Source organism: Mercenaria mercenaria, chromosome 5 (assembly GCF_021730395.1).
Source record: "Mercenaria mercenaria strain notata chromosome 5, MADL_Memer_1, whole genome shotgun sequence".
NCBI classification, from domain to species: Eukaryota; Metazoa; Mollusca; class Bivalvia; order Venerida; family Veneridae; genus Mercenaria; species Mercenaria mercenaria.
In genome coordinates, this window is record NC_069365.1 from 16,520,679 (window position 1) to 16,546,184 (window position 25,506).

Sequence of the window (25,506 nt, forward strand, 5' to 3'; positions counted from 1 at the left end):
GAAGAAATGCTCCAGACAAAGTCATTCTTGAATTTGACCTTTGACCTCTAAGTATGACCTTGACCTTAGACCTAGAGCCGGGGCTTTGCGCACAACATGTTGTCTCATCCAGGGAAATGTTTGTGCCAACTGATATTTAAATCCTGTTTTGCATGACAAAGTTATAGACCGGACAGGAAAAAAATCTGATTGACCTTTGATCTCAAAGTGTGACCTTGACCTTTAAGCTAGGGTTCTGGGTGTTGCGCATGACACGTCGTCTCATCATGGGGAACATTTATGCCAAGTAATATTGTAATCCTTTGATGGATGACAAAGTTCTGGAGCGGACAGGAAAAAAACCCTATTGACCTTTGGCCTCCAATTGTTACCTTGAGCTAGGGGTCCGGGTTTTGCACATGACATGTTGCCTCATAATGGGGAACATTTGTGCCAAGTAATATCAAAATCACTTCATGGATGACAGAGTTATAGACCGGACAGGAAACAGACCCTGTTCATGCCATGTTAACATTTGACTGCTAAGTGTGACCTTGACCTTTGAGCTAGGGGTCTGAAAGTTGTGCACGACACATCATCTTATTATGAGGTTCAATTATGCCAACTGATATTAAAATCCCTTCATAGATGGGAGAGTTATGGACCGGACAGGAAAAAAGCCCTGTTGACCTTTGACCTCAAATTGTGACCTTGACCTTTGAGCTAGGGGTGCGGGTTTTGCGCATGACACATCGCCTCATCATGGGGAACATTTTTGCCAAGTAATAATAAAATCTCTTTATGGATGAAAGAGTTATGGACCGGACACGAAACAGACCCTGTTCATGCCATGTTTACATTTGACTGCTAAGTGTGACCTTGACCTTTGAGCTAGGGGTCTGAAAGTTGTGCATGACACATCATCTTATTATGAGGTACAATTGTGCCATGTGATATTAAAATCCCTTCATGGATGGGAGAGTTATGGACCGGACAGGAAAAAAGCCCTGTTGACCTTTGACCTCCAATTGTGACCTTGACCTTTAAGCTAGGGGTCCGGGTTTTGCGCATGACACGTCGTCTCATCATGGGAAACATTTGTGCCAAGTAATATTAAAATCCCTTCATGGATAAAAGAGTTATGGACCGGACACGAAATTGCGGACGGACGGAATGACAGAATGACAGAATGACGGAATGACGGAAAAGCGCATTCCTATAGTCCCCGAAACTGGTTTTCAACCAGTGGGGACTAACAAGAGGCCTCGAGTTTGATGTATTATGTCTAGGTACCCAGATTAAACAAAAATACTGATTTAAATGTTTTATGTCTAAATACTGAGGTTAAATACAGGTCTATATTTAAATGTATTATGTCTACATACTGAGGTTAAATAGAGGTCTAGATTTAAATGTATTATGGCTAGAAACTGAGGTTTAAAAGAGGTCTAGATAAAAATGTAATATGTCTTGATTGAGAAGTAAGTTATGTAAGTAAATATTTCATACACTATCTAACAAGGCTGACAGTTTCTTATAACACTTTTAACAAGAAATACAGTTCTTGACCTCAAAAATGTAAACACTTGAAAGTCAGTTTCTCGTCCATAATTGTTCTTTAAAATTATCTAACTATTCAAACCTGACTTTTCATGAAAGCATTGTAAATGGAGTTTTGTAAAACCAACAGACTAGTTTTAGTTAAAAAACTAGAGCTGCTTTTGAGAAAAGCAAATGTCTCCCACAACTGCCTTATCAGACTTTAGGTGCTTTGATTATCAAAAAACAAGTTTCAAGGGCCATAATTCCCAAGTGCCTAGCCGATTTGGCTAATTATCGAACTTGGCCGAGGTCTTATGGTCAAACACATTTTGTTCAAGTTTGGTGAAGATTGGATAGGAAATGTTCCACTTTACAGTGCAGACAAGCTTTGTGACAGAAAGACAGACACACACACACACAGACAGGAGTAAATCAATATGTCTCCCACACCACTGTAAGGTGGGAGACATAATAACTAGAGCTATCATTAAAGGTAATACCCAGATTTGCCTTTTAAATACAGGGAAGTAAAATGTTATGATCAAGACCTCTGACTTTCAAGTATGACCTTGACCTTGGACCTTGTTTGTGCAATCTGCATGTCCTTTTGATGAGGTTAACTACTGATGCTAATATAATGAAATTCCTTCTGGAGGTTAAGAAGATATGGAGAGGACACAAAGTTAAGCTATTTTACCTTGACCTCTTAAGTGTGATTTTGACTTGAAGTAAGTGACCCAGGTCATATGCTCTGCAAGTCTTCTTCTTGAGGTAAAAACTGATGCTAGTTTCATGAAATCTTTCAAGCAGACACAAAGTGGGTATGAAGTTAAGCTATTTGTTCTCTGACCTCCAAGCGTGGCCCTGACCTTGGTCCTAGTGATTATGAGTGTATGCTCTACATCTTGTCTTGATGTTAATGCTGGACACTAGTCTTATAAAATTCTTCCTAGTTGTTAATACAAAAGCTTAAGCTATTTGACCACTGACTGTTAAGTACAACCTTGAACTTGTACCTAATGATTTTTGTTGTCTGCTCTACATGTTGTCTTGATAAGGTTAACAATTGATGCTTGTTTTATGAAAATCTTTGAAGTAGTTAATAAGATATGGAGCAGACATGCATGCTATCAACTAATGGTAGTTCTGTGCAAATCTTCCCAACAGTTAAGATATTGAGCTGACATGATGACAGACAGACAGAGGGACAGAGCAAAGAATGGATATGGGTGACTCCAATATAGCCACCATATACCTTATACCTAGGAAAATGATCAATAACTAGAAAAAAAGACTGACATGAGATGTAAACCTATAAAGAATTATAATGGGAATCCAGCACAAGGAGAACTGGCTAAAATGATTACCTCCCCTCTCCAGAAGTAACTACTGTCACCATTTCTTTTCCCCAAGACTGTTAAAGTAAGTTCAAAACTTGGAAATAAAATGCAAGCAAAATGGAACAATGAACAATATAAGGAAAAGTGTACATCAATGAGCTCATCCCTTCCCTTTGATATAATAACCTTTGCTATACTACAATAAATCATTTTACAGGATTGTCAGCCACAAAACATCATTTCACAGAAATAGGAAAACACGGAAGGGAAATTATTGCAGTTGTTTGTCAAAAAAAAGAGGAAAACAGCTCAATAATGCATGAGTGTAAGTAATATGGGCTCAAAATAAACAAACAAGCAAGCTCATCCACTTGAAAGCCTGTGAACACCTTACCTCTAGCACCGATCCTTCAGAACTATATAAGGCAGCGAGAACAGATTTCTGAAAAAGAGATTTATTCTCAAGATTATTTTGTGTCTTAAGACAGATTTATTTGTAAAAGTGAATCTCACCTCCAAAACGGATTCTTCAGAACTATATAAAGCTGCAAGAACTGAACTCTGAAAGTAGATTTAGTTTGAAAGCTATTAGGTATTGACATTAATAATTTGTGCAAATATAATGAACAATAACTGTTCTTTAGTAAAACATCAATAAAACCACTGTTCTTAAGATGGTGGAATTATATATATATACATATATATATATATATATATATATACATACAAATGTTTATTTGTTACATTGGTTAAGAGCATGCTACATTGGTATCAACTGTCTAGCAACTTTTAGTTATTAACCATAAACCAGTTTTAGTAACATACATTTAAGATATGCATTAGGTAATAAAGGCAAACAAATACCATACCCAACAAAATAGTCTCATTATGATATACATATGTGTTTTTTATTCATTACAAAAGCAAGACAATTTAAAAAGCAAGGCAAGTATGTGGTTTTATATTCCCCGAGAAACAGCAGGATTTGCTTTTACATGAGGAATGTATAACATGTAACAAGTAAAGTACCTTACAGACTATCCTGGAGAATAAATGGTTTCAAAATGAGACAGCTTGTCAACATGTAAAAAACTGCTTTACAAAACAAGAGGGACATGATGGCCCTTAGTAGCTCACCTGACTATCACTATTCAAACAGATAACAATTTTTGTAGAGTCATCCAGAAAACATTTTTCACAATTACACAATTGATCATACATCCATAATTATTTCTGACCTTTCCATTGCTAATAGCTGAAATAGTGTTACTGTAACTGTTGCCAAATATCTACTGATGGTAATTGCTGGAACTTTAAATCCTAACTTGTTTAAAGTCAGAATGATAGAGAAAACATTTTCAAGTGCCTTGTAGCTGAAGACTTTATGGTATTTTCAATGTTTGTAAGGTCTAACACATCCTAAATCTACTTCACAAAACTAAACAAATGCAATATAAATACCATTTGCACTTTGGAAGGCAAAAACTAGCTTAAGATAGCAACAATTTAACTTTCTTTTCAAAACTTACTATAACCTCTAAATGGGACAGTACATAGGGTAACAGGGTTAATACACCAATAACCAAACAGGTAATGAATTCCTCATTCAACTGTACTAAATGGCTACAAACAAAGTCAAAAAGATAACAACTTACAGAAGCTGTCTGAAAGGAATTGTTGGTTCCTCTATGATCAATATCATGGCACAAACACGACACAAACAGTGAAAACAGCTCTATATCACTGAAAATAGTGAAAACAGCTCTATATCACTGAAAATAGTGAAAACAGCTCTATATCACTGAAAATAGTGAAGAAAAACATTTTAAAAGTACACATTCTATAGACAGGCACCTATGTGGCTCTGAAAAGATGGTTCTATTACACAGGGCTAGGACTTGCCCACTTAATTCTCAGAGGTGCATCTGACATTATCCCTCTTTCACAGAAGCAGGAAAATGGTCATACAATCTTTGCTGCAGGTGTCATTTTAAACTTAACAAATAAAAATTAACACTTTATGCATTCAAATATTATGCAGCCCGCCCTCCTAGCTCAGTAGGTAAGAGCGTTTGTCTATGGATCGCGGGGTCGTGAGTTCGATCCTCGGGCGGGGCGTATGTTCTCCGTGACTATTTGATAAACGACATTGTGTCTGAAACCATTAGTCCTCCACCTCTGATAATTCATGTAGGGAAGTTGGCAGTTACTTGCGGAGAACAGGTTTGTACTGGTACAGAATCCAGGAACACTGGTTAGGTTAACTGTCCGTCGTTACATGACTGAAATACTGTTGAAAAACGGCGTTAAACCCAAAACAAACAAACAAATCAAATTTTATGCAATGTATTTATATCTATAAATCATGTAATTAGACCATTGGTCCAGGATCTAATGTACTGACATTTTCAAATTATATGATTAACCTTTTTTTTTTTTAAAAAATCGTATCATTAGACCACTGGACCAGGAACAAATGTACTGATATTTTTAAACTATATAATTGGACCATAAGTCCAAGATAAAATTTTAATCACATAAAGAGCACTGCAACTTGAAACCAAAATGCTAACACAATCAAACACCAAACTAATGTTTAAGTACCTTTCAGCACTCAATACATTAAACAATTACACAGTTTCTTTCTGTGTCTTTGAAAGTTCTTGGAAGACACTCCTATCTTTACATTAAGCGAAATGAAACTGTCATGTAAACCAATTACCTTCTAACAATTTCTCTATATAAATTCAAAAGATGTCATTGATACCAGAGTAAAATTAACTGAAATTTAACATTCTGTACTAATGATGAAACCAAAGTGGTAATATATACTATCTCCAGAGAAACATATAAATAGTTAGTTTAGATAAGCTTAATTTACCTTCAAAACCATTTGGCAAGGAGTTTTACTTGTACATGTGCTGCAATCAAGCTTACAAATTCTTAAGCAAGTTGCTTGTATGAGATAAAAAAGCTTGTTCTTTCTGGATAAAATGATTAACTAAATGATTTAAACTTGCATACAAGTCTTAATCAGTGAAAATACTTGCACAAGTATAACCCCTCAACAGTTACTTCTCATTTTCGTATTTTGTATGTCTAAAAAAAATTTCACACATGCAAAATTACGAATGACCTTCATTAAATTGTAACAGAGAATGAAGTATTGCAATGCAATACAGAGTCGCCTACTAGAGGTCTAATTATCTCAACTGCAGATTAAACTAATCATATGATATATGCCTGTGATATACAGTATCATACTGTATATACAATGTAGTATTACAGTATAAAAACCTACTGATCTGTGACTTCAAGTGTGATCTTGACCTTTGAATTAGGGATATGGGTATTGTGCATAACACATCATCTCATTATGGGAAACATCTGTGCCAAAAATATTAAAATCCCTTGATGGATGGCAGTTATGGGCCACACTGGAAAAACTAGATGCCCATGGGCAACATGTCGAGCCCGCCCTTTGACCCCTAACTGTGACCTTGACCTTTGAGATAGGAACCTAGGGTTAGCACATGACACTCCATCTCATTGAGTTAAACATTATTGGGAATATTTGTGTCAATTCAAATTAAAATCCCTTGATGAATGACAGAGTTATAGGCTGGACAGGAAAAAAAGCCATTGATTTTTTACCTGGAGTGTAAGCTTGACCTTTGAGATAAGGATCTGGGTGTTGTACATGACTCATCTTCTAATTATTTGGAATACTTGTATCAAGTAATATTAAAATCCCTTGATGGATGACAGTTATGGGCCATACAGGGGAAAAAAATATTGACCTCTGACCACTAAGTGTTACCTTGACCTTTGGGCTAGGGGTCTGGATGTTTTGCATAATAATTTTCTCATCATGGGACAGCAATCTGCCATGCAATATTAGAATCCTTTCAGGGATGACAGTGTTATGGACCAGACAGAAAAAAAACACTAAAACACTACTGATATTTGACCTCCAAGTGTGACCTTGACCTTTAAGCTAAGGTTCTGTGTGTTGCACATGACACATCGTCTAATTATGGGTACTTTTGTGCCATGTGATATTAAAATCCCTTGATGGATGGTTGCGTTACAAATCAGACAGGAAAATAGCCCTAATGACCTTTGACCTTCAAGTGTGACCCTGTACTCTTGAGCTAGGAGTCCAGGTCTTGTGCAAGACCTGTTGTCTCATTACGGGGAACGTTTGTACCCCAAAAATGTCAAAATCCCTTGATGGATACCAAAGTTACAGACAGGGCACGAAATCAGGAGAACAGACAGACAGACGGATGCTGCAATAACTATATGCCACCCACAAGGGCAAACACATTTTTTATTGGATCTATATGACATATCAGCATGCTATATTGATTGTTTATGCCAAGTTATTTGAATATTCATGCATGCAGGAAAATGTAACAGACTGAACAAGACAAATTATCTAATATCTTTCACTACTAGGGGTCTTGCTCTTGCTTGCGACACACTGTATGGTTATGGGAAGCATTCTAGCAATATCAAAATCTCTTAATGGATGGATATTTTTTACCTTTTCACTCCCAAGTGCACCAATGACCTTGATGAATGTCAGAGTTATGGTCCTTGACAGATGACAGAGATATGGACAGGACAACAGAATTAGAGAAAAGGGGATGGAAAAAATGCAATCCTCAGTCCTCAAAAGCTGTCAGGGACTAACAACTCAGAAGAATACACTGACATAAACTCATAATATAATTATTATTCTATATGCTTAAAATCTTGAAGTTTATGAAAAACCTGGCTATTACATGAAAACATAAATTTGTAGGTTTAAAGTTTGAAAGATAGGATTAATGGAAATTTGATTCATTGTAACCAGTTCATTGCAAAATATTAATGATTCAAAGTATCCTTCGGGACTAAGTTTGACTACCTTTGATGTATCAATACAATACAATATTCTGAGGACTTACTCTAGAGTGTTTTCCAGTTTCAGGTTTTTGATAAGTTGATAACAGAACTGGGCTACAGTGTAAGCATGCATCCAGTTATGGTATGGTGGATTTCTGTAACCTTTCTTCACCATTAACACAAATCTGTAAAACAAGACAATAACACACAAATGTATAATTATGGTATGATCAGTAAAACAGAAATTAAGTTTTGATTAACTAATCTGATAAAAGAGAGTTGAACAAACATTACGATTTCTTTTTCCCATTTCTGCCCGACCTATGTGTGTGAAATATGTTTGAGAAATGGTCTTTTAATATAGCTCATGAATTATTTAGACAAATGTCTATGCATTTCAATAACATCACTACAAAAATGCCTGCCTTACAGAAACATGCAGACAAGAAAAAATATTGAGCAACGACCTTGCAAATATCTTAGATAAACAATTTTCAGAATAATAAGTAATTCATAAAATGAAAACAAATTCTATGCCAGAGGAAAAGAGAAGTTTGAAAAACTATTCAAACTAACCTTGCCAATGTCTCCCTTCTGATTCTCCATCGTGATATGAGATTCAAATCTTCAAACATTGATAAACAGGCCTACAACAAGAAAAACAAACAAAGTCTGTAAGACATAAAATTAAACAAGAGGGTCATGGTGGCCCTATACATCGCTCACCAGAGTTGATCTGGCCTACTGACCTAGTTCTTGATCCTGCATGACCAAAAGTTGAACTTGACCTAAAGATCATCAAGACAAACATTCTGACTAAATTTTATAAAGATTTGATTACAACTGTGGCCTCTAGAGTGTTCACAAGCTTTTCCTTTGATTTGACCGGTGACCTAGTTTTTGACCCGAAATGACCCAGATTCGAACTTGGCCTATAGATTATCAAAACAAACATTCTGACTAATTCCCATGAGTTTCAAACTTAAATTGTTGTCTCTAGAGTGTTGAAAAGAATTTCCTTTGATCTGGCCTAGTGACCTAGTTTTTGACCACACATGACTCTGATTCATACTTGACCTAGAAATGATGAAGACAAACATTCTGACCAAGTTTCATAAAGACTGAGTCACAAATGTGGTCTCTAAAGTGTTCACAAGCTTTTCCTTTGATTTGACCAGGTGACCTAGTTTTTGACCACACATGACCCAGTTTTGAACTTGACCTAGAGATCATCAAGACAAACATTCTGACCAAGTTTCATAAAGATTGGGTCGAAAATGTGGTCTCTAGAGTGTTCACAAGCTTTTCCTTTGATCTGACCTACTGACATAGTTTTTGACCCCACATAACCCAGTTTCGAACTTGACCTAGAGATCATCAAGACTAACATTCTAACCAAGTTTCATAAAGATTAGGTCACAAATGTGGTCTCTAGAGTGTTTACAAGCTTTTCCACTGATCTGACCTATTGACCTAGTTTTTGACCCCACATGACTCAGTTTCGAACTTGACCTAGAGATCATCAAGACAAACATTCTGACCAAGTTTCATAAAGATTGGGTCAAAAATGTGGTCTCTAGAGTGTTCACAAGCTTTTCCTTTGATCTAACCTATTGACCTAGTTTTTGACCCCACATGACCCAGTTTCAAACTTGAACTAGAGATCATCAAGACTAACATTCTGACTAAGTTTCATAAAGATTGGGTCACAAATGTGGTCTCTAGAGTGTTCACAAGCTTTTCCTACTATGATTTGACCTACTGACCTAGTTTTTGATTCCACATGACCCAGTTTCGAACTTGACCTAGAGATCATCAAGACAAACATTCTGACCAAGTTGCATCTGTCCAGGAGGGGACCTGTAATATACTCGCAACTTTCTCGGTCAGCCCGGAGTGTGAACATATAGCCCTTTTCAAATGTCAGTCAAGTAATGTTCGCTATACAAATCGTGGCCGTTATACAAGCCTCGGATACAAGGAACTAGTTCGCTATACGGATATAAGGAACAATTTTAAGAGGTCCCAAGCTGTTCCTTATAAGCCAGGTTTACTGTATTATATTCACAAAAAAATGACTTGCAAATTCAAAATATTTGTGAATAATAATCTTCACCAAGTTACACTAAATGTTCTGTGAATTTCTAACACAATGAATAAATCATAGTAGCTGTGAAATAGCTATACACAGCCTACCCAAAAATCAACCAATCTACAGTCTAAGATATGTGCAATTCTGTATATTTTTCTTAAACAACTCTCTATTTCACTCTGTCATATCAATATTCTATTCATCAGTTTGTTACATACTAGGAGTGTTTTATCCTCAAGAAGACTTCTAGGTGCGTAGGAAAACTCAATGAAGTTGGCATCCAGCATTCTTGGGTGGGGTATATCTACCGTTGCAAGACCATGGACATCATCCGGGCTGACCTGAGGTAAATATTTGTTACAGTAAGTAAATGAAAAATTTCAACACAAAATTTCTTGTTCCAAATTTAAACATTTTATATTGAAAAGCAACTTGATGAATCAAAATGTACTGTTTAGCTATGCCTTAAAAGGTAAAAAGCCAAGTAAAGAATTTATGCAATAATGTTTTTACGTTATAAACTAAATGCTGCTAACATTGTTCAGAACATTTTATTCAAATTTAGATAGATTCTGCCAAATAAATCAAACATCCGCACAAGACTATTCTGAATTAGAACCTACCACTAAATCTATTCGCAACAAAATCTTTTATTCTTACCATACTTTTTCTATAAATCTTGTAATATTGTACATAAGAATCATAATATATAGAGAATTAAGAATCTACTTCTTTTTATTAGCATTAACAAAACTGAAAATGTTATTTTATGTCAGTGTTTAATCAGAAGGTCTCTGAATCCATATTTTTATCAGACAATCTTTCTTGACAATTTGTCTTGGAAAAGCCTCAACAAATTACAGGAGAATATATCAAAAGACTTGATGGTATTACAGCATTTTTGACATCAAGAGGCTGACTGGGATAGGATTTATTTGACCTTTTATAAGCAGACAATAATTAGTCTGTAATACCCAAAGAAAACATACCTACATAGCTAAAAAATGGTGGACAAATTATGACCTTATATGTTGTGCAATTTTCTTAGACTTTCTGTTACACAGTTTGTTCTGCTTAAACTCCAGGCTTGTTTGTTTGCTTTGGGTTTAACACAGTATTTCAGTTATGTAACAGTGGGTACTTAACCTAATCAGTGTTCCTGGAATCTGTACCAGTACAAACCTATTCTTTAAAAGTAACTGTCAACTTTCCCACATTAATCAGAGATGGAGGGCAAATTATTTCAGACACAATGTTTTCTATCAAATCGTCACAGAGAAAATACGCCCCGCCTGGGGATCAAACTCACAACACCACAATATTTAGACCTGCGCTCTTCCTACTGAGCTAAGTGGGCGGCGTTCCAGGCTTGCAATTAAACAATCTCTGTATTGGCAATCTAATGCTTTCCCCTACTGTCAGATTTAAAACTATTCACCACCCCCCCCACCACCCACCAAGCGGCGAAATATAACATATCTATCCACTGTGCTGAGTAATGACACTCTCATCTTAAAAAGTAACAAAAGAATATTAGGACATATATATATATTTATATAATGAGCAACGGCACAAATATATATATATATATTTATTTAATGAGCAACGGCACATAATATATTCTCCCCTAACCATTGGTGCACAATGGAAAGAAAACATGAACTAACCTGCATGTGGTATATCATAAGTTCATTAGCTAAGGATTTCCTATGCTGGGTATCCAAAAGTTTCTTGTACATTAAACTCTGTAAAATATTACGTGAAAACAGAACACAAATGAAAGCAAGTGCTAAAATACCCATGCTTTGAAGCAGGTAAATGAGTAAGGGAATAACTCACACAAGAAATTTGCAAGACCTAAAGCTGATCATCATAGGAAGTGAGAATCAGAAATTGCAAGGGTCCAGCAGAAATGTTTTAATACCCTGCACAATCATTGCTTTTACGTTTAGGAGACTCCATCAAGTATGTATGAAAAGTAGCTTTAACAAAACAAAAATCAACCCAGGAATGACTGACAAAACTCTAATTGGAATTTACTTTGCCAATCACATGACTAACTTGACGCATTTTACTGCTTCGTAATACATTACTGAATTTCTCTGACAATATCCCATTACAGATATATATGGAGTCATAAAAGTGTCAAATCCTCTCAAATGTCATGGAAAGTTTTAGCTGGCAATCCCTTCTCTAATCAGCTTTTCAGTCATGCAATATGCAGCACAATTTTTCTCTAATTGTACATGTGCAAAGTTAATGATTTCAGAAAGTTTCAGAAGAGTTTGTTCCAATCAAGAAAAAAAAATGTTTTCAGAACTAAAAGATATATCAACTTGGTAATATAATATCTTCTACTGAAATCTAATATTTCAGACTCTATGTAGATAAAACAAAAGATAAAGAAAAGATAGGTTCAAACTTCCTGAAATCAAGTCTTTACACATCAAGCAAAATAAAATAAGATCCAGGCAGCTAAAGAAAGAAATCTGAAAACACAAAACATAAGTTTGAATACCACAAACAATAAAGTCAAGTTTTTTTTCCTGATATGTCTCAAGTCAAAGTATCATTTGATTGATTCAAGTGTTAACTCTAACCAATGTATAACTTTAATGCCAACATACTGTTTTTCTTTTCTTTAAATCCTGATAGCCTTTCAAAACAGCTTGTTCATCAAATGCCACTTTAAAATGACAGTGTCAATTTATCAGTCTGAAGTTTTGCAGATCGATGTATAACATGGAAAATAGATTTTCTGAATACAGTCTTCCTGAATTGAGACAGTTTTATTAAACAAGACTTTACTGTGTTAGGCCTACAGTGCATAAACAAAAAGGTGAATATAGTTGATCTAACACACATGGGGTGGGGTGTACAAATTAAACACACACACTGAATGACCCTGACCTTCATATGGTACATCATCAGTTCGTTGGCTAAACTATTGCGAACCTGTGAGTCTATCACTTTTTTATACATCAGTGACTGAAACATAGTCATCTTAGTTTAAACAAACAGCTCAATGTTAAAGCGACATCAGTACTACAGGTACTCTTTCTATGGCTTTCAGGCATTATCAGTGCTAGTATCTGCTTTCACAACAGCACTAATTGGGTCTTTTACATTCATAGTAATCAACACCACAGCAGGAAAATTTCTGCTGATATCTGCATTTTATGCTGTGAAGCTGTTACCACCAACAAATCCATTAATACCAGTGATTTTCATTCATATTATTAGAGGTAAGTATTCACTTTTTTCAAACTGTATCATGTTCTATTCAATTTTCATCATATTTTCAATAAAATCTGCATCATCTTCTATCATATTTTCTACACCATCTCCTATCATATTTTCAAGAAAAATTGTGCATTATATTCTACTAAATTAGTATCATGGCATATTTAAGTTTTAATGTCATATCCATTGCATATATCATGTTTTGTTTTCTTGTTTTTTTTAAATTCAATTCAATCTGTATCCTGTCTTATTCAATTTGCAAAATGTCATATCCAAGCTGTTATTCTCTATCAACTATTATGTTCTATCACAATTTTTAAATCTTCACAACTATTAAATGCCATCATACTTACATGACTGATGCTAATACAGCAGTATATACCAAAGGCAGTTGCTATCTCTTCATCAAAGGTTGTAAAACATGGACAATTTTGTTTATTACACAGCTGGGCTACACCAAGTATTCTCCCTGAAAATCAAATTAATCTGTAAGTATATCTGTTTGCTGTTTAACTGCGTTTTTAGCGACTCTGAAACCAAGCCACATGACAATTTTCCAGCTTAAATGGTGCAGGAAGACCCTAGGTGGTACTCTGATCACAATTCAGGCACAGGCAGATACCTCTGTAAGAATACTAGCTTCAGGAAGTCAGCTTTATAGCTTCCTCACAGTCTGAAAGACGGCTATATCCCCCACCACTGTTATGGATAGTGAAAGGGTTGATGGTATTGGGTGGAACCATTAAACATTCGAGTTGTGACCTTGACCTTTAGCTGGCAGGGGTGAATTTTGAACTCTGCACATTGTCTTGATAAGGGGAATATTACAGCCAAGTCATATTAAAATCCCTCTAGGGGTTTAGGAGATACAGAGCAGACTAAAACCTTTGACCTTGAGCTCTGACCTTGACCTTGAGCCAACATGGCTGACTCATGAGTTCTGCACATCATATTGTTGAGGTGATCAACTGACCTAAGTTTTATGAAAATCCTTCATGGGTTTAGGAGACAGAGCTCAAACTTAACCCTGAGTTGTGACCTTGACCTTACGCCGACATGGCTGACTCTTGAGTTCTGCACATTGTCTTGATGAGGTGATCATTTGACCCAAGTTTCTCGAAGTACCTTCAAGGGGTTCAGGAGATACAGAGCGGACACAAAATGGAAGGCTCAAACATTTTACCAAGAGTTGTGACCTTGACCTTGAGCCAACATGGCTGACTCATAAGTTTGGCACATCGTCTTGATGAGGTGATCACTTGACCCAAGTTCCATGAAATTCCTTCAAGGGTTTAAGAGATTTAGAGCGGACACAAAATTGAAGGCTCAAACATTTGACCTCGAGGTGTGACCTTGACCTTGAGCCAACATGGCTGACTCATGAGTTCTGCACATGGTCTTAATGAGGTGATCATTTGACCAAAGTTTCATGATTGTCCTCCAAGGGGTTTAGGAGATACAGCGTGGAAACAAAATGAAAGGCTCAAACCTTTGACTTTGAGTTGTGACCTTGAGCTTGAGCATACATGGCTGACTCATGGATTCTGCACATTGTACTGACGAGGTGATCATTTGACTCAAGTTTCATGAAAATCCTTCAAGGAGTTTAGGAGATACAGAGTGGACACAAAATGTTACGGACCGACAGATGGAAGGAGACCTTTCCTATAACCCTGGAACATGTTGCTAATAGTTAAAATGGTAGTATATGAAAAACAAATGTTCGTAATTTTACCCATTGCAGGGTGTAACAGTATACAACTTATGATCTGATTTGCATTACAAAAGTCATCTTCACACTAAGTTTGGTGACAATAGGTTTACCCAAGCTTGAGATAATGAGCAAAAACCATTCCATTTTTATTATCACTGATCTTAACCAAAGTGACTCAAAGTTGTTAAAAGCCATTTACAGGGTAAGTGCCCCCATTCCACCTAAGCTACCTACAAACAAAATTTTACCACTACATCTACCTGCTCAGGGGAGCTAAAAATCACACCTAAGTTATATGTCTAGTTTAGCAGTGTATGATTTACATAATATACTTTTTAGTCTTTCACAATAATCTTTTAAAACTGATAACCCAATTTGTATAGCTTTGTAAGAGGGTCATCCAAGGAATATTTCTGTGAAAGTATTCTGAAATTGGGCAAGTTTTCAAGGAAAAGATTTTAAAGATTTCCATATAGTGAAAACTAGCTTCCGGCAGCCATTTTTTTAAGGAGAGAGAATGACCTAAAGGAATTTGACAGTGTCACTTTAAGAAAGCTGCTGTGAAACTTAACTCAAGCCCCTGACTTCAGAGGTGGTGAGTTTTAAAGTTTTCAATAGCCATGTAGAGAAAACCAGCACCTACTCTTGGTGGTCATGTTTTTTAGACATATCAGAATAGCTTCAATTCGGTAGAGAACACCCAAGGAACACTGCTGCAAAATTATCTTAAATAGTGCTAGCACTTTCAGAGATAACTAAAGTATTTTATATAAAATATAGTGTGCTTGGGTAAATTAAAAAGCTTTTCCAAGAATTTCAGATGCATGTCCAACATTCATTTCATTAAAATGCAACAAAAAGATCAACATTCTAGACAAATTTAATGCTTAAAAAGAGGCAACACATAAAATACTTCTAAGCTTTTAGACTGTCATATTCCATTTGAAATAATATATACATTTTATAAATCACCATGATTTATTTCAAGACAGCATGCAACAGTCTCCAGAATTCTGAATAAATAAGTGATAATCCTGGCACATGCCTAAACTTTCTCAATTTAATGCATTATTACAGTGCAACTGTGCAGAAAGGATTTTGACCTCATATATTCATGTAAAGAGATTTTTCAAGAATTTTAGTAAAAGATTTTCTAGTTAAAACCATTTCCCTAGATCTTCAGTTAGTTAAAGACTTGTATTTATAAACTCAATCAGAAAGTAGGATTTACACATTACTTACCCTTTTCATCTTTAATTGGAAAACACAATATATTTCTGAAATGAAAAGAAAAAATATGAATTAACTTAGCAAGAAAATTACTTGTTGTCCCTGTGGGAAATGCTCTCTGTATTAAACCTACAAGTGGTTAGAGGAAATACTTCACTTTTATGTATTTGCTTGAAAACATTTTCATTTCAGTTCCATTGAAGCAATGATTATTTTCAATACAGTTGATAATTGGTTTTGATGTAGCTGCTTTTAGTATAACGGCTGATCAAGGCCACTGAAAGAGAACAATGAAGACAGCATTTTCCAAAATTTCTGCTAAGAGAATCCAACTGATTTTTAAAATAAGCTCAGATATAATACATACTAATAAACAGTATGACCGAGGCTATGGAACACTGGATAAGAACTACTCTTTCAGCCTGCCTGCAGCATGTGATCATATACTCAGCGTCACTGAAAAGTTACCACCCTAATGGCTCTTATATTTTAAAAATCGCACCGGACTGTGTAAAAAGCATAACACGACTACATTTTTGACGCAACTGAGACGTCACTGGTGTAAAGATTTGTCAAATTCGATTAACTCCATTTGAGGCACGGGCTGCACGTGCAAAATGACTTTTTCCTGCAATGTCTACATGTACGAAAATTCTATCGCAAATCATTCATCGCACTTGAAAGTTAGTTGACAGACTAAAAGGAATAAGTTAAAAAATCCAAAATGTCCTTGCTAAGAATGTCACGTTTAAGGCACGATCAACGCCATAAGGCCATTGACATGGTTGATGTCGAACTTTCATGTCGTAAAATTGCACGTCGTATGTGCTATTCTCACCTGACAGTCAAGAAATGGGTTAGGAGACATGATCAGACAGGGTCTATAGGTAAAAGACCACGCACATGCCATGAAAAAGCGACGTAGATATTGTATAAACAAGTAAAGATGTATATATTAAGTGGTAACTTTTCAATGACGCCAAGTATATAATATTTCCTGTTCCACAGGAATATAAAGATCTTATTAAACCTCATTAACATGTATAAGTTTGAAAGGCAAATAAATGTCTTATCAAACAGTGTTAACATGTATCATAAGTATCACAGGCATATAATCCTATCAAACAGTGTTAATATGTACAAGTATCACAGGCATATAATCCTATCAAACAGCGTTAATATGTAGAAGTATCACAGGCATATAACGACCTTATTTAACAATACCAACGGGTACAAGTTTCACAGGTATATAAACACCATATTAACAAGTATAAGTTTCAGGGGTATATAAAAATCTTACTAAACCACATCAAAGGCATACGCAAGTCTCCGTATATGAGACAGGTGAAATTTTCCCCAATAAAACTTTGGATATTGAAGGGCAATTATCTAAGAAACAAAGATATACAATAAAGTCATTGAAAAAAAGTTATCTGCCTTTGAAAACAGCATTTTTTGGGGAAATGCTCCAATGTTTAATGTATCGTTTCATTTTACACTGCACAAACTTATGTTGCGTTAAACGTCTTCACACTGGACTGGATGGCATCATGTTTTTATACACCGCTCTGAATTACACAAAGTGGTTTCAAAATGCTTCAGATGGCGTCAAGTTGTAATAAGTCATTTCAATTTACGTTGCACATTCTTATGTTGGTTTAAATGGCTTCACATTGAAATGCACGGTATCATGTTCTGTCTGATGATTTCATATCACAGTGCACCGCCACAAGTTTTTAAACATATCGTTTCAAGTTTTAGTAGGCAGCATGAAGTTTTGTATTATATGGCTTTAGAATACAATGCGCTGAATGCAAATTTATTGGACGAGATGGCGTTTTAGATTAAACTGTGTTGAAATGCACTGCACTAACTGACTTGTTAATGGATGAATTGTATATTTAATAACTTTGGCAGTAACCGCCACCCATATATCCAAAAATTCTTAAAGCCAACTTTGTGCATGTCATGGTTATGTGAGCTCAAAGTTTTGAAACTGGAAATTTGTATAAATATTGTTTGTTACCTAGTTCTGAATCCTGTGGAATCATCAATACCTCTGTAGAACAATGGATGGGAATATGCATCTTTTATGTTGAGCAGTTCTCCTGTAATAATCAATTCAAACATTTGATCCATAAATACAGTCAAAAGTACAATTTGGTCAAGTTAATATCATTTCTTAAATTAAAAATTATTTAGTCAAATTTGGCTTTTAACTGCATTCTTAACTCAAATCTTGGCTGTATGTAAACTTTCTTCTGTCCTTCCTTAAATAAGCAGTAATAACTTCATATGTATAACTCCAATATGAACCATTTCTATGTTCTCTAATCAGAAATACAACAAGCTCTGTACAACATCAGTCTAGAGAGGCTGAACCGTGTACACATTTTTGCAAAGAAAGACAAAACTTGTCATTGGTAACAAAGGTTTCTCAATCATAAAGAAATAACACCTAAGACTTTCAACAACAACAATATTACCAAATACAAAATTGAGGTACACATAACTAATTTCTGGATAGCATGATTTTATAAGTATTGTGTCATAAATGTAGGAATTCTACAAAGCCTTTTTTGCTTTGGTGGACTGGCAAAAGAAAAGACAATTCTTTTGTAACATTTTTTTATAACGGAATAGCTCTGCATTCTAATAAGTGGAGTTTCCAGTACAGCAGTTCTAACAGGTAAATATGGTTCCATCTTGAAAGTTAAGCAAATTACAGATCTATAAAAAAATTAACAGAGAGCAATATCAGATACAGCTGAAGCCTTCATGTACCAGTTCAAGCCCATAGCCAGAAAAGGCCACTTTTTTCGCTACACACTATTAACCACTACTGGAGGTGGCCACCTTTCTTGCTATACCCTGAATTTCTGTTCATTACCAGGGTGGCTACTTTTCTTGCTATACACTGATCATTCTTTATTACTGGGGGTGGCTAATTTTCTTGCTATACCCTGATCATTCTTTATTACTGGAGGTGGCCACTTTTCCTAAAATACACTGATCATTCTTTATTACTGGAGGTAGGCCAATTTCCTGCTAATACCTGAACATTCTTTATTCTGGAGGTGGCCAACTTCTGCTTTACCTGATCTCTTATTACGGAGCTGGCCAATTTTCCTAAAATACATTGATCATTCTTTATTACTGGAGGTGACCAACTTTCCTGCTTTACCCTGATCATTCTTTATTACTGGAGGTAGCCAACTTTCCTGCTTTACCCTGATCATTCTTTATTACTGGAGGTGGCCAACTTTCCTGCTTTACCCTGATCATTCTTTATTACTGGAGGTGGCCAACTTTCCTGCTTTACCCTGATCATTTTTTATTACTGGAGGTGGCCAACTTTCCTACAATACATAGATCATTCTTTATTACTGGAGGTGGCCAATTTTCCTACAATACATTGATCATTCTTTATTACTGGAGGTGGCCAACTTTCCTACAATACATTGATCATTCTTTATTACTGGAGGTGGCCAATTTTCCTACAATACATTGATCATTCTTTATTACTGGAGGTGGCCAATTTTCCTGCATACCTGATCATTTTTATTACTGGAGGTGGCCAACTTTCCTGCATATACCTGATCATTCTTTATTACTGAGGTGCCAATTTCTACAATACTGATATTCTTTATTACTGGTGGCCAATTTTCTGCTATACCCTGATCATTCTTTATTACTGGAGGTGGCCCAATCTTTCCTAGCATTTACCCTGATCATTTTTATTACTGGAGGTGGCCAACTTTCCTGCTATACCTGATCATTCTTTATTACTTGAGGTGGCCAATTTTCCTACAATACCCCAATTATTCTTTATTACTTGAGGTGGCCAATTTTCCTACAATACCCTGATTATTCTTTATTACTGGTGGCGGCTAATTTTCTTGCTATACCCTGATCATTCTTTATTACTGGAGGTGGCCACTTTTTCTACAATACACTGATCATTCTTTATTACTGGAGCTGGCCAATTTTCCTGCTATACTCTGATCATTCTTTATTACTGGAGGTGGCCAACTTTCCTGCTATACACTGATCATTCTTTATTACTGGAGGTGGCCAACTTTCCTGCTATACCCTGATTATTCTTTATTACTGGTGGCGGCTAATTTTCTTGCTATACCCTGATCATTCTTTATTACTGGAGGTGGCCACTTTTTCTACAATACACTGATCATTCTTTATTACTGGAGCTGGCCAATTTTCCTGCTATACTCTGATCATTCTTTATTACTGGAGGTGGCCAACTTTCCTGCTATACTCTGATCATTCTTTATTACTGGAGGTGGCCAACTTTCCTGCTATACCCTGATCATTCTTTATTACTTGAGGTGGCCAATTTTCCTACAATACCCCAATTATTCTTTATTACTTGAGGTGGCCAATTTTCCTACAATACCCCAATTATTCTTTATTACTGGTGGCGGCTAATTTTCTTGCTATACCCTGATCATTCTTTATTACTGGAGGTGGCCACTTTTTCTACAACACACTGATCATTCTTTATTACTGGAGCTGGCCAATTTTCCTGCTATACTCTGATCATTCTTTATTACTGGAGGTGGCCAACTTTCCTGCTATACCCTGATCATTCTTTATTACTTGAGGTGGCCAATTTTCCTGCTATACTCTGATCATTCTTTATTACTGGAGGTGGCCAACTTTCCTGCTATACTCTGATCATTCTTTATTACTGGAGGTGGCCAATTTTCCTGCTATACCCTGATCATTCTTTATTACTTGAGGTGGCCAATTTTCCTACAATACCCCAATTATTCTTTATTACTTGAGGTGGCCAATTTTCCTACAATACCCCGATTATTCTTTATTACTGGTGGCGGCTAATTTTCTTGCTATACCCTGATCATTCTTTATTACTGGAGGTGGCCACTTTTTCTACAATACACTGATCATTCTTTATTACTGGAGCTGGCCAATTTTCCTGCTATACTCTGATCATTCTTTATTACTGGAAGTGGCTAATTTTCCTGCTATACCCTGATCATTATTTATTACTGAAAGTGGCTAATTTTCCTGCTATACTCTGATCATTCTTTATTACAGGAGGTGGCCAACTTTCCTGCTATACCCTGATCATTGTTTACTACAGCAGGTGGCAATTTTCCTGCTATGAACTGAGTACTTGTTTTTTACCAGAGATGGCTATTTTCAAGGTTATTGTTTGCTATGAAAGGTAGCCATTTTTTGCTATACATAGAGTAATTGTTTATCATTACAGCCTATATACAGCAGTTATTACATTTCTTGCTACACCATAAATAATAGTGAATCATTACCTGAGGTGGCCACTTTTCCTGCTATACCCTGAGTAATTGGCATTCTAATCTCCTCCTGTACCTAACAAGATAAAAGAAAACACATGTTATTTCAAAACCCTGGTTTCTCATGCACTAATTAAAATCAATATCATGATCTGCTGTCACAGTATTAAATCAATATTCCCACCCCCACTACATCTGGGAGACATAATCACAACTTATTTAGGCACATTAACCCAGTGTTTTTAAGTTTTGTAAGGAAAATGGAAGGGTTCCAAAGAAAGAGAAAACGTCTTTAACAACTAAAATAGGGGGAAATCAGTTCGCAATTATGTAGTACTTTACACTCCAGAAAAATTATTAAGAAGCACGTTGTCCTAGGTATACAAATACACTTACATTTTTCCTTGGAATATGCTTTTTAATGCGAGTTTTTGTTAAAAATGGGGGAAAACATACTTTTTGGAGAGGGGAATGGAAATGAATTCTGTCCCTAAAAACACTTCAATTTTATCATGTGAGTAAGAAAGCTTTCCCTTATCAATTTGTTCTAATCTATAATAAATATTAACAAATCGTAGATACCAGTGTATAATGTGTACTCGTATATTATATGCATCCCCAATTTTTGCCTAAAACCATGGGAAATTTTTTTTTCGGTCAATATCAAGGAAGACTGAAAATGAAAGTAGAATTTATTGTTTCTTTTTAAAATTTAAACTTTATGAATAAATAGAAAGCTATTTGCTCTGAATGGCAACTTTCAAAATAAAATCAAATTCTCCATTCAAATAGGTTACAAGTCTAATGGTTTATCGTGGCCAGAAATTTGTACAAACCGGACAGAAGTTGCGAAATTGTCATTTGTGCAGGAAAGAAGCGTTTACCATAATGTCCAGTATTGGACAGGTATAGTGACCATGCACGGACACAGCCAATTTTCTCAGAGGGGGTCTGATCCCCACCCCCCCCACTGGAAATTTTGAAATTTAGCACTTCATTTTTTGCATTCTGGGACAATTTTATGGACTAACCTGTTAAATTTGGGAAAACGATAAAATCAAGCTTTCTTGAAGGTAAAATTCTTAGTTTCTTTTAGATGATTAATATGAATTATGTCGGGTCGTATGCAGCAGCCCCCCCCCCCCCCCTCCCCTCTGGATCCGCGCATGGTGACATATCATGCTTTCTGTTTATGCAGGTAAACTTGTGTTTGGTTAAATTTCAACAGAGCACAATTGTCTGAACAGTGTACAAACTCATTACTGTTTTTTCAGGCAAGGGTGGAAAAAAAGTGGTAGACAATGAAAGCAGTAACATTTTTATTAAAAAAAATAAACAATGAGACAAACATTTCCAACATCTTTGGACGGTTCAAAAATCCCATGTTTAACATACGATAAAGCCCGAAACGCGTGAAAATGTTCCGAATGTAAATCGGGTGAAGTAGGCGCTCTATGTATTTTGTTAGATTATGCGTCTAGATTGATTAAACTGGGCGAGTCTACTTACCTATTACTTGAGGATGAAAAAAAACTTGTTTTTTAAATGTTGCTCTTAAACAAGGGTGGCGGTTGAACTACAAAAAGTACAACAACAGTTAATTCACAACAAAGCATACGGTATGTTTTATAATCAGTAGAAGCTAGTCGTATTTACGCTTATGAGACCTGTTTTACCCACAAGTAAAGAATTCACAGGTCCATCATGAAATATTTTCCCCAGCGCGCATAAACTTGTCCTATTCAATATGATCGCGGCCTCATCGGCCGTGATCAACAAAAGGTGGGATCGTCCTTTGTTACTATCTGATAAACTTTATAGATAAAATGGCCATTAATTATCGGCAGTTAACGTGACGCATTGTGTCAGTTTTGTTGTCCACATTATGATCTTGGTTAAAAATAATAGCGTATCTTTTATTAGTATCATAAAATTTACAATTTATTATATTTCTTCCCTCAAAATACTATAGAATTTATATAAAATTAATTTTGTTTCATAATGGAATTTAGTTTTTAGCCTAAGTTTCCCTTTAGCAAATTGACGAAAATCGTAAACAAACATGTTTTGAAGCTAGAAAATCGTCTACACTTCTGTATGATACGCACCCATGATTTGGGGGTAGTCCCGGGGGTAAAAAATCTGCGCATTATACACGAGTGTCTATGGTAAAATCCTAATTATTCCCACCCCAGACTTACCCTAGGATGGGAGAAATGTTTTCACACATGACTTCCACTTGACCGTTTTGTACCCTTAGCCCAATACAAGCAAATCAACAATTCAATCTTCCTTATTATTTCTTTCCTTCTTCTTAATGACAATGTAATACGATTCTATCAACAAGTCAGAAACTAACTGCTCCGTCATTAACCCCACTCAATTCACATTAGACTCAATTTTCTCTTATCTATATTTTCTTAAAAGAGAGACTTAGTATAGACAAATTTTCTTCATAAATCCCAGAAGATCTGTCTTGTCTTAAAATGTAAGACACAAACATTCTTTTTAAATTACATCCTCTAGCCTCCAGTCTGTCTTTCTGGTACGTTAATTTTCCAGTAAATGATGTATGAGTTGGGGTTTCATACAAAGAATTGTGCAATATTTCAAAGCATCTAGATTTCAAGAAATGTCTTGTGATTTATTTCAAGTATTATTAATAGATAAATCATTTACAATTTAACAGCATTGCATTAATCATATATCTACAATTTGCTTACACATTTTCTACTACTAAAAGTTCAGCTAAAGTTGAGGTGAGCTAAATATTGTACACAGTAAAGCTAAAAACTCATTGCAGTAACAATTAGCTAACTGAAAGGCTTTGTCAAAATATTACTCATATCTCTTCCAAAGTTGGTTCAAGGAGATAGAGTTTGCATACTTTAGCTCCTTTCAAGAATCACTCCATCATTCTGTGTCATGTGAGAACAGCTTTTTTGTGTTATTTTTTCATTAATCAAATTGCATGTGCATGAAAGGTAAGCTAATACCATTGTAAGAGCTATAACTGACATATTTCCTCAGAAAAAAACCTCAAGGGTAGCAAAATTTCTTTAATAACAAGTCACTGCTTAAGCTACTTTAATGCTAAGAAAATCAATGAAATTGTAATTTCAGAAAAAGCCTACAAACTAAAGTAAATTTTGTATATCCTGTAGAAATTTAAATCACTGATCCCATCAAGCAAATGTGCTAGCATCAACTGAAGTTTAATTATACTATCACTTAAAGTTAGCAATCTCTAGGGCTTATCCCTGCAGAAACTTAGAACTGCATGCAGTATAATTATATAGTGTTTATAATATACAAGGTGATCATATTAGGATCTCAAAGCTTTATCAAAAATCTAAAAATTCTTTGCACATTATAATGCTACATTAAGGACCTATAATACAGGCTTTAATGGCAATTTGTATATATCATATTATATATCAGGTTAGAAACTTTAACTCAAATTAACTAAACTTAAAAAGGACAATAATAACAAAGTCTTGAACATGATCCACTACAAGGCAAGGAGCTTTTCAATCTGTTCTATGAAAATAGAGGTAATAAATAAATAAAACTTCACTTGCACTTTCAAAATGCTAAACTAGTAAAAATTTTGTTGAAAATTTTAATGACATTTTGAAATCAAATTTAATCTTAAGAAAACTAGCATGTCTCTATTATAAGCAATATTTACCCAAATTAAATGCCCAAGGGAGCAATCTTTCAAATACATCCTTAAGACCAAAAAGTAGGGAAAATTTTCAGATATTGTACAAATCAAGTTTTGTATGTCAAACATCTACAGAAAATATTTCTAGAAAACAATAATTTTTCCTTGAGTATTTCTGCCTCTGTCCTCTACAAACTGTTTAAAAGAAAGTCATCCTGCAGAACCAGCTGCTAAGAATTTCTACTCATCCTGATGCAACTGGTTCTCATCCTGCAATTTATGATGGCACTGGATCTGTGTCTATAGGACACTTGTACCCTGTCACTGTATAGTTATATGTTCTTGCCTACCTATTGGTGAAAGACAGATCGCCTTATCTTTCCCTGGAGAAAACCTTGTCTTACACAGACATAAACAAGAGCTGTCTCCATAGGATGACACATGCCCCCGATGGCACTTTGAATGAATAATTATGGCCGATGTTAGAGTTTAGGACCTTTGACCTACGG

The 25,506-nt window shown here is 35.4% G+C and overlaps 1 protein-coding gene across 1 annotated transcript in view; it reads right to left on the reverse strand.

Annotated features, from left to right (window-relative positions):
- Window positions 1-25,506, reverse strand: part of LOC123556562 (cGMP-dependent 3',5'-cyclic phosphodiesterase-like) — a 175,976-nt gene that overhangs the window by 12,018 nt on the left and 138,452 nt on the right. The window contains exons 16-25 of the mRNA XM_053544451.1: window positions 21,346-21,406; window positions 18,060-18,141; window positions 16,046-16,080; window positions 13,443-13,558; window positions 11,514-11,591; window positions 10,065-10,187; window positions 8,331-8,401; window positions 7,817-7,939; window positions 4,517-4,604; window positions 3,256-3,303 (exon numbers count right to left, since the gene is read on the reverse strand). Coding sequence (XP_053400426.1) covers window positions 3,256-3,303; window positions 4,517-4,604; window positions 7,817-7,939; window positions 8,331-8,401; window positions 10,065-10,187; window positions 11,514-11,591; window positions 13,443-13,558; window positions 16,046-16,080; window positions 18,060-18,141; window positions 21,346-21,406 — 825 coding nt within the window. The remainder of the gene's footprint in view (window positions 1-3,255; window positions 3,304-4,516; window positions 4,605-7,816; window positions 7,940-8,330; window positions 8,402-10,064; window positions 10,188-11,513; window positions 11,592-13,442; window positions 13,559-16,045; window positions 16,081-18,059; window positions 18,142-21,345; window positions 21,407-25,506) is intronic.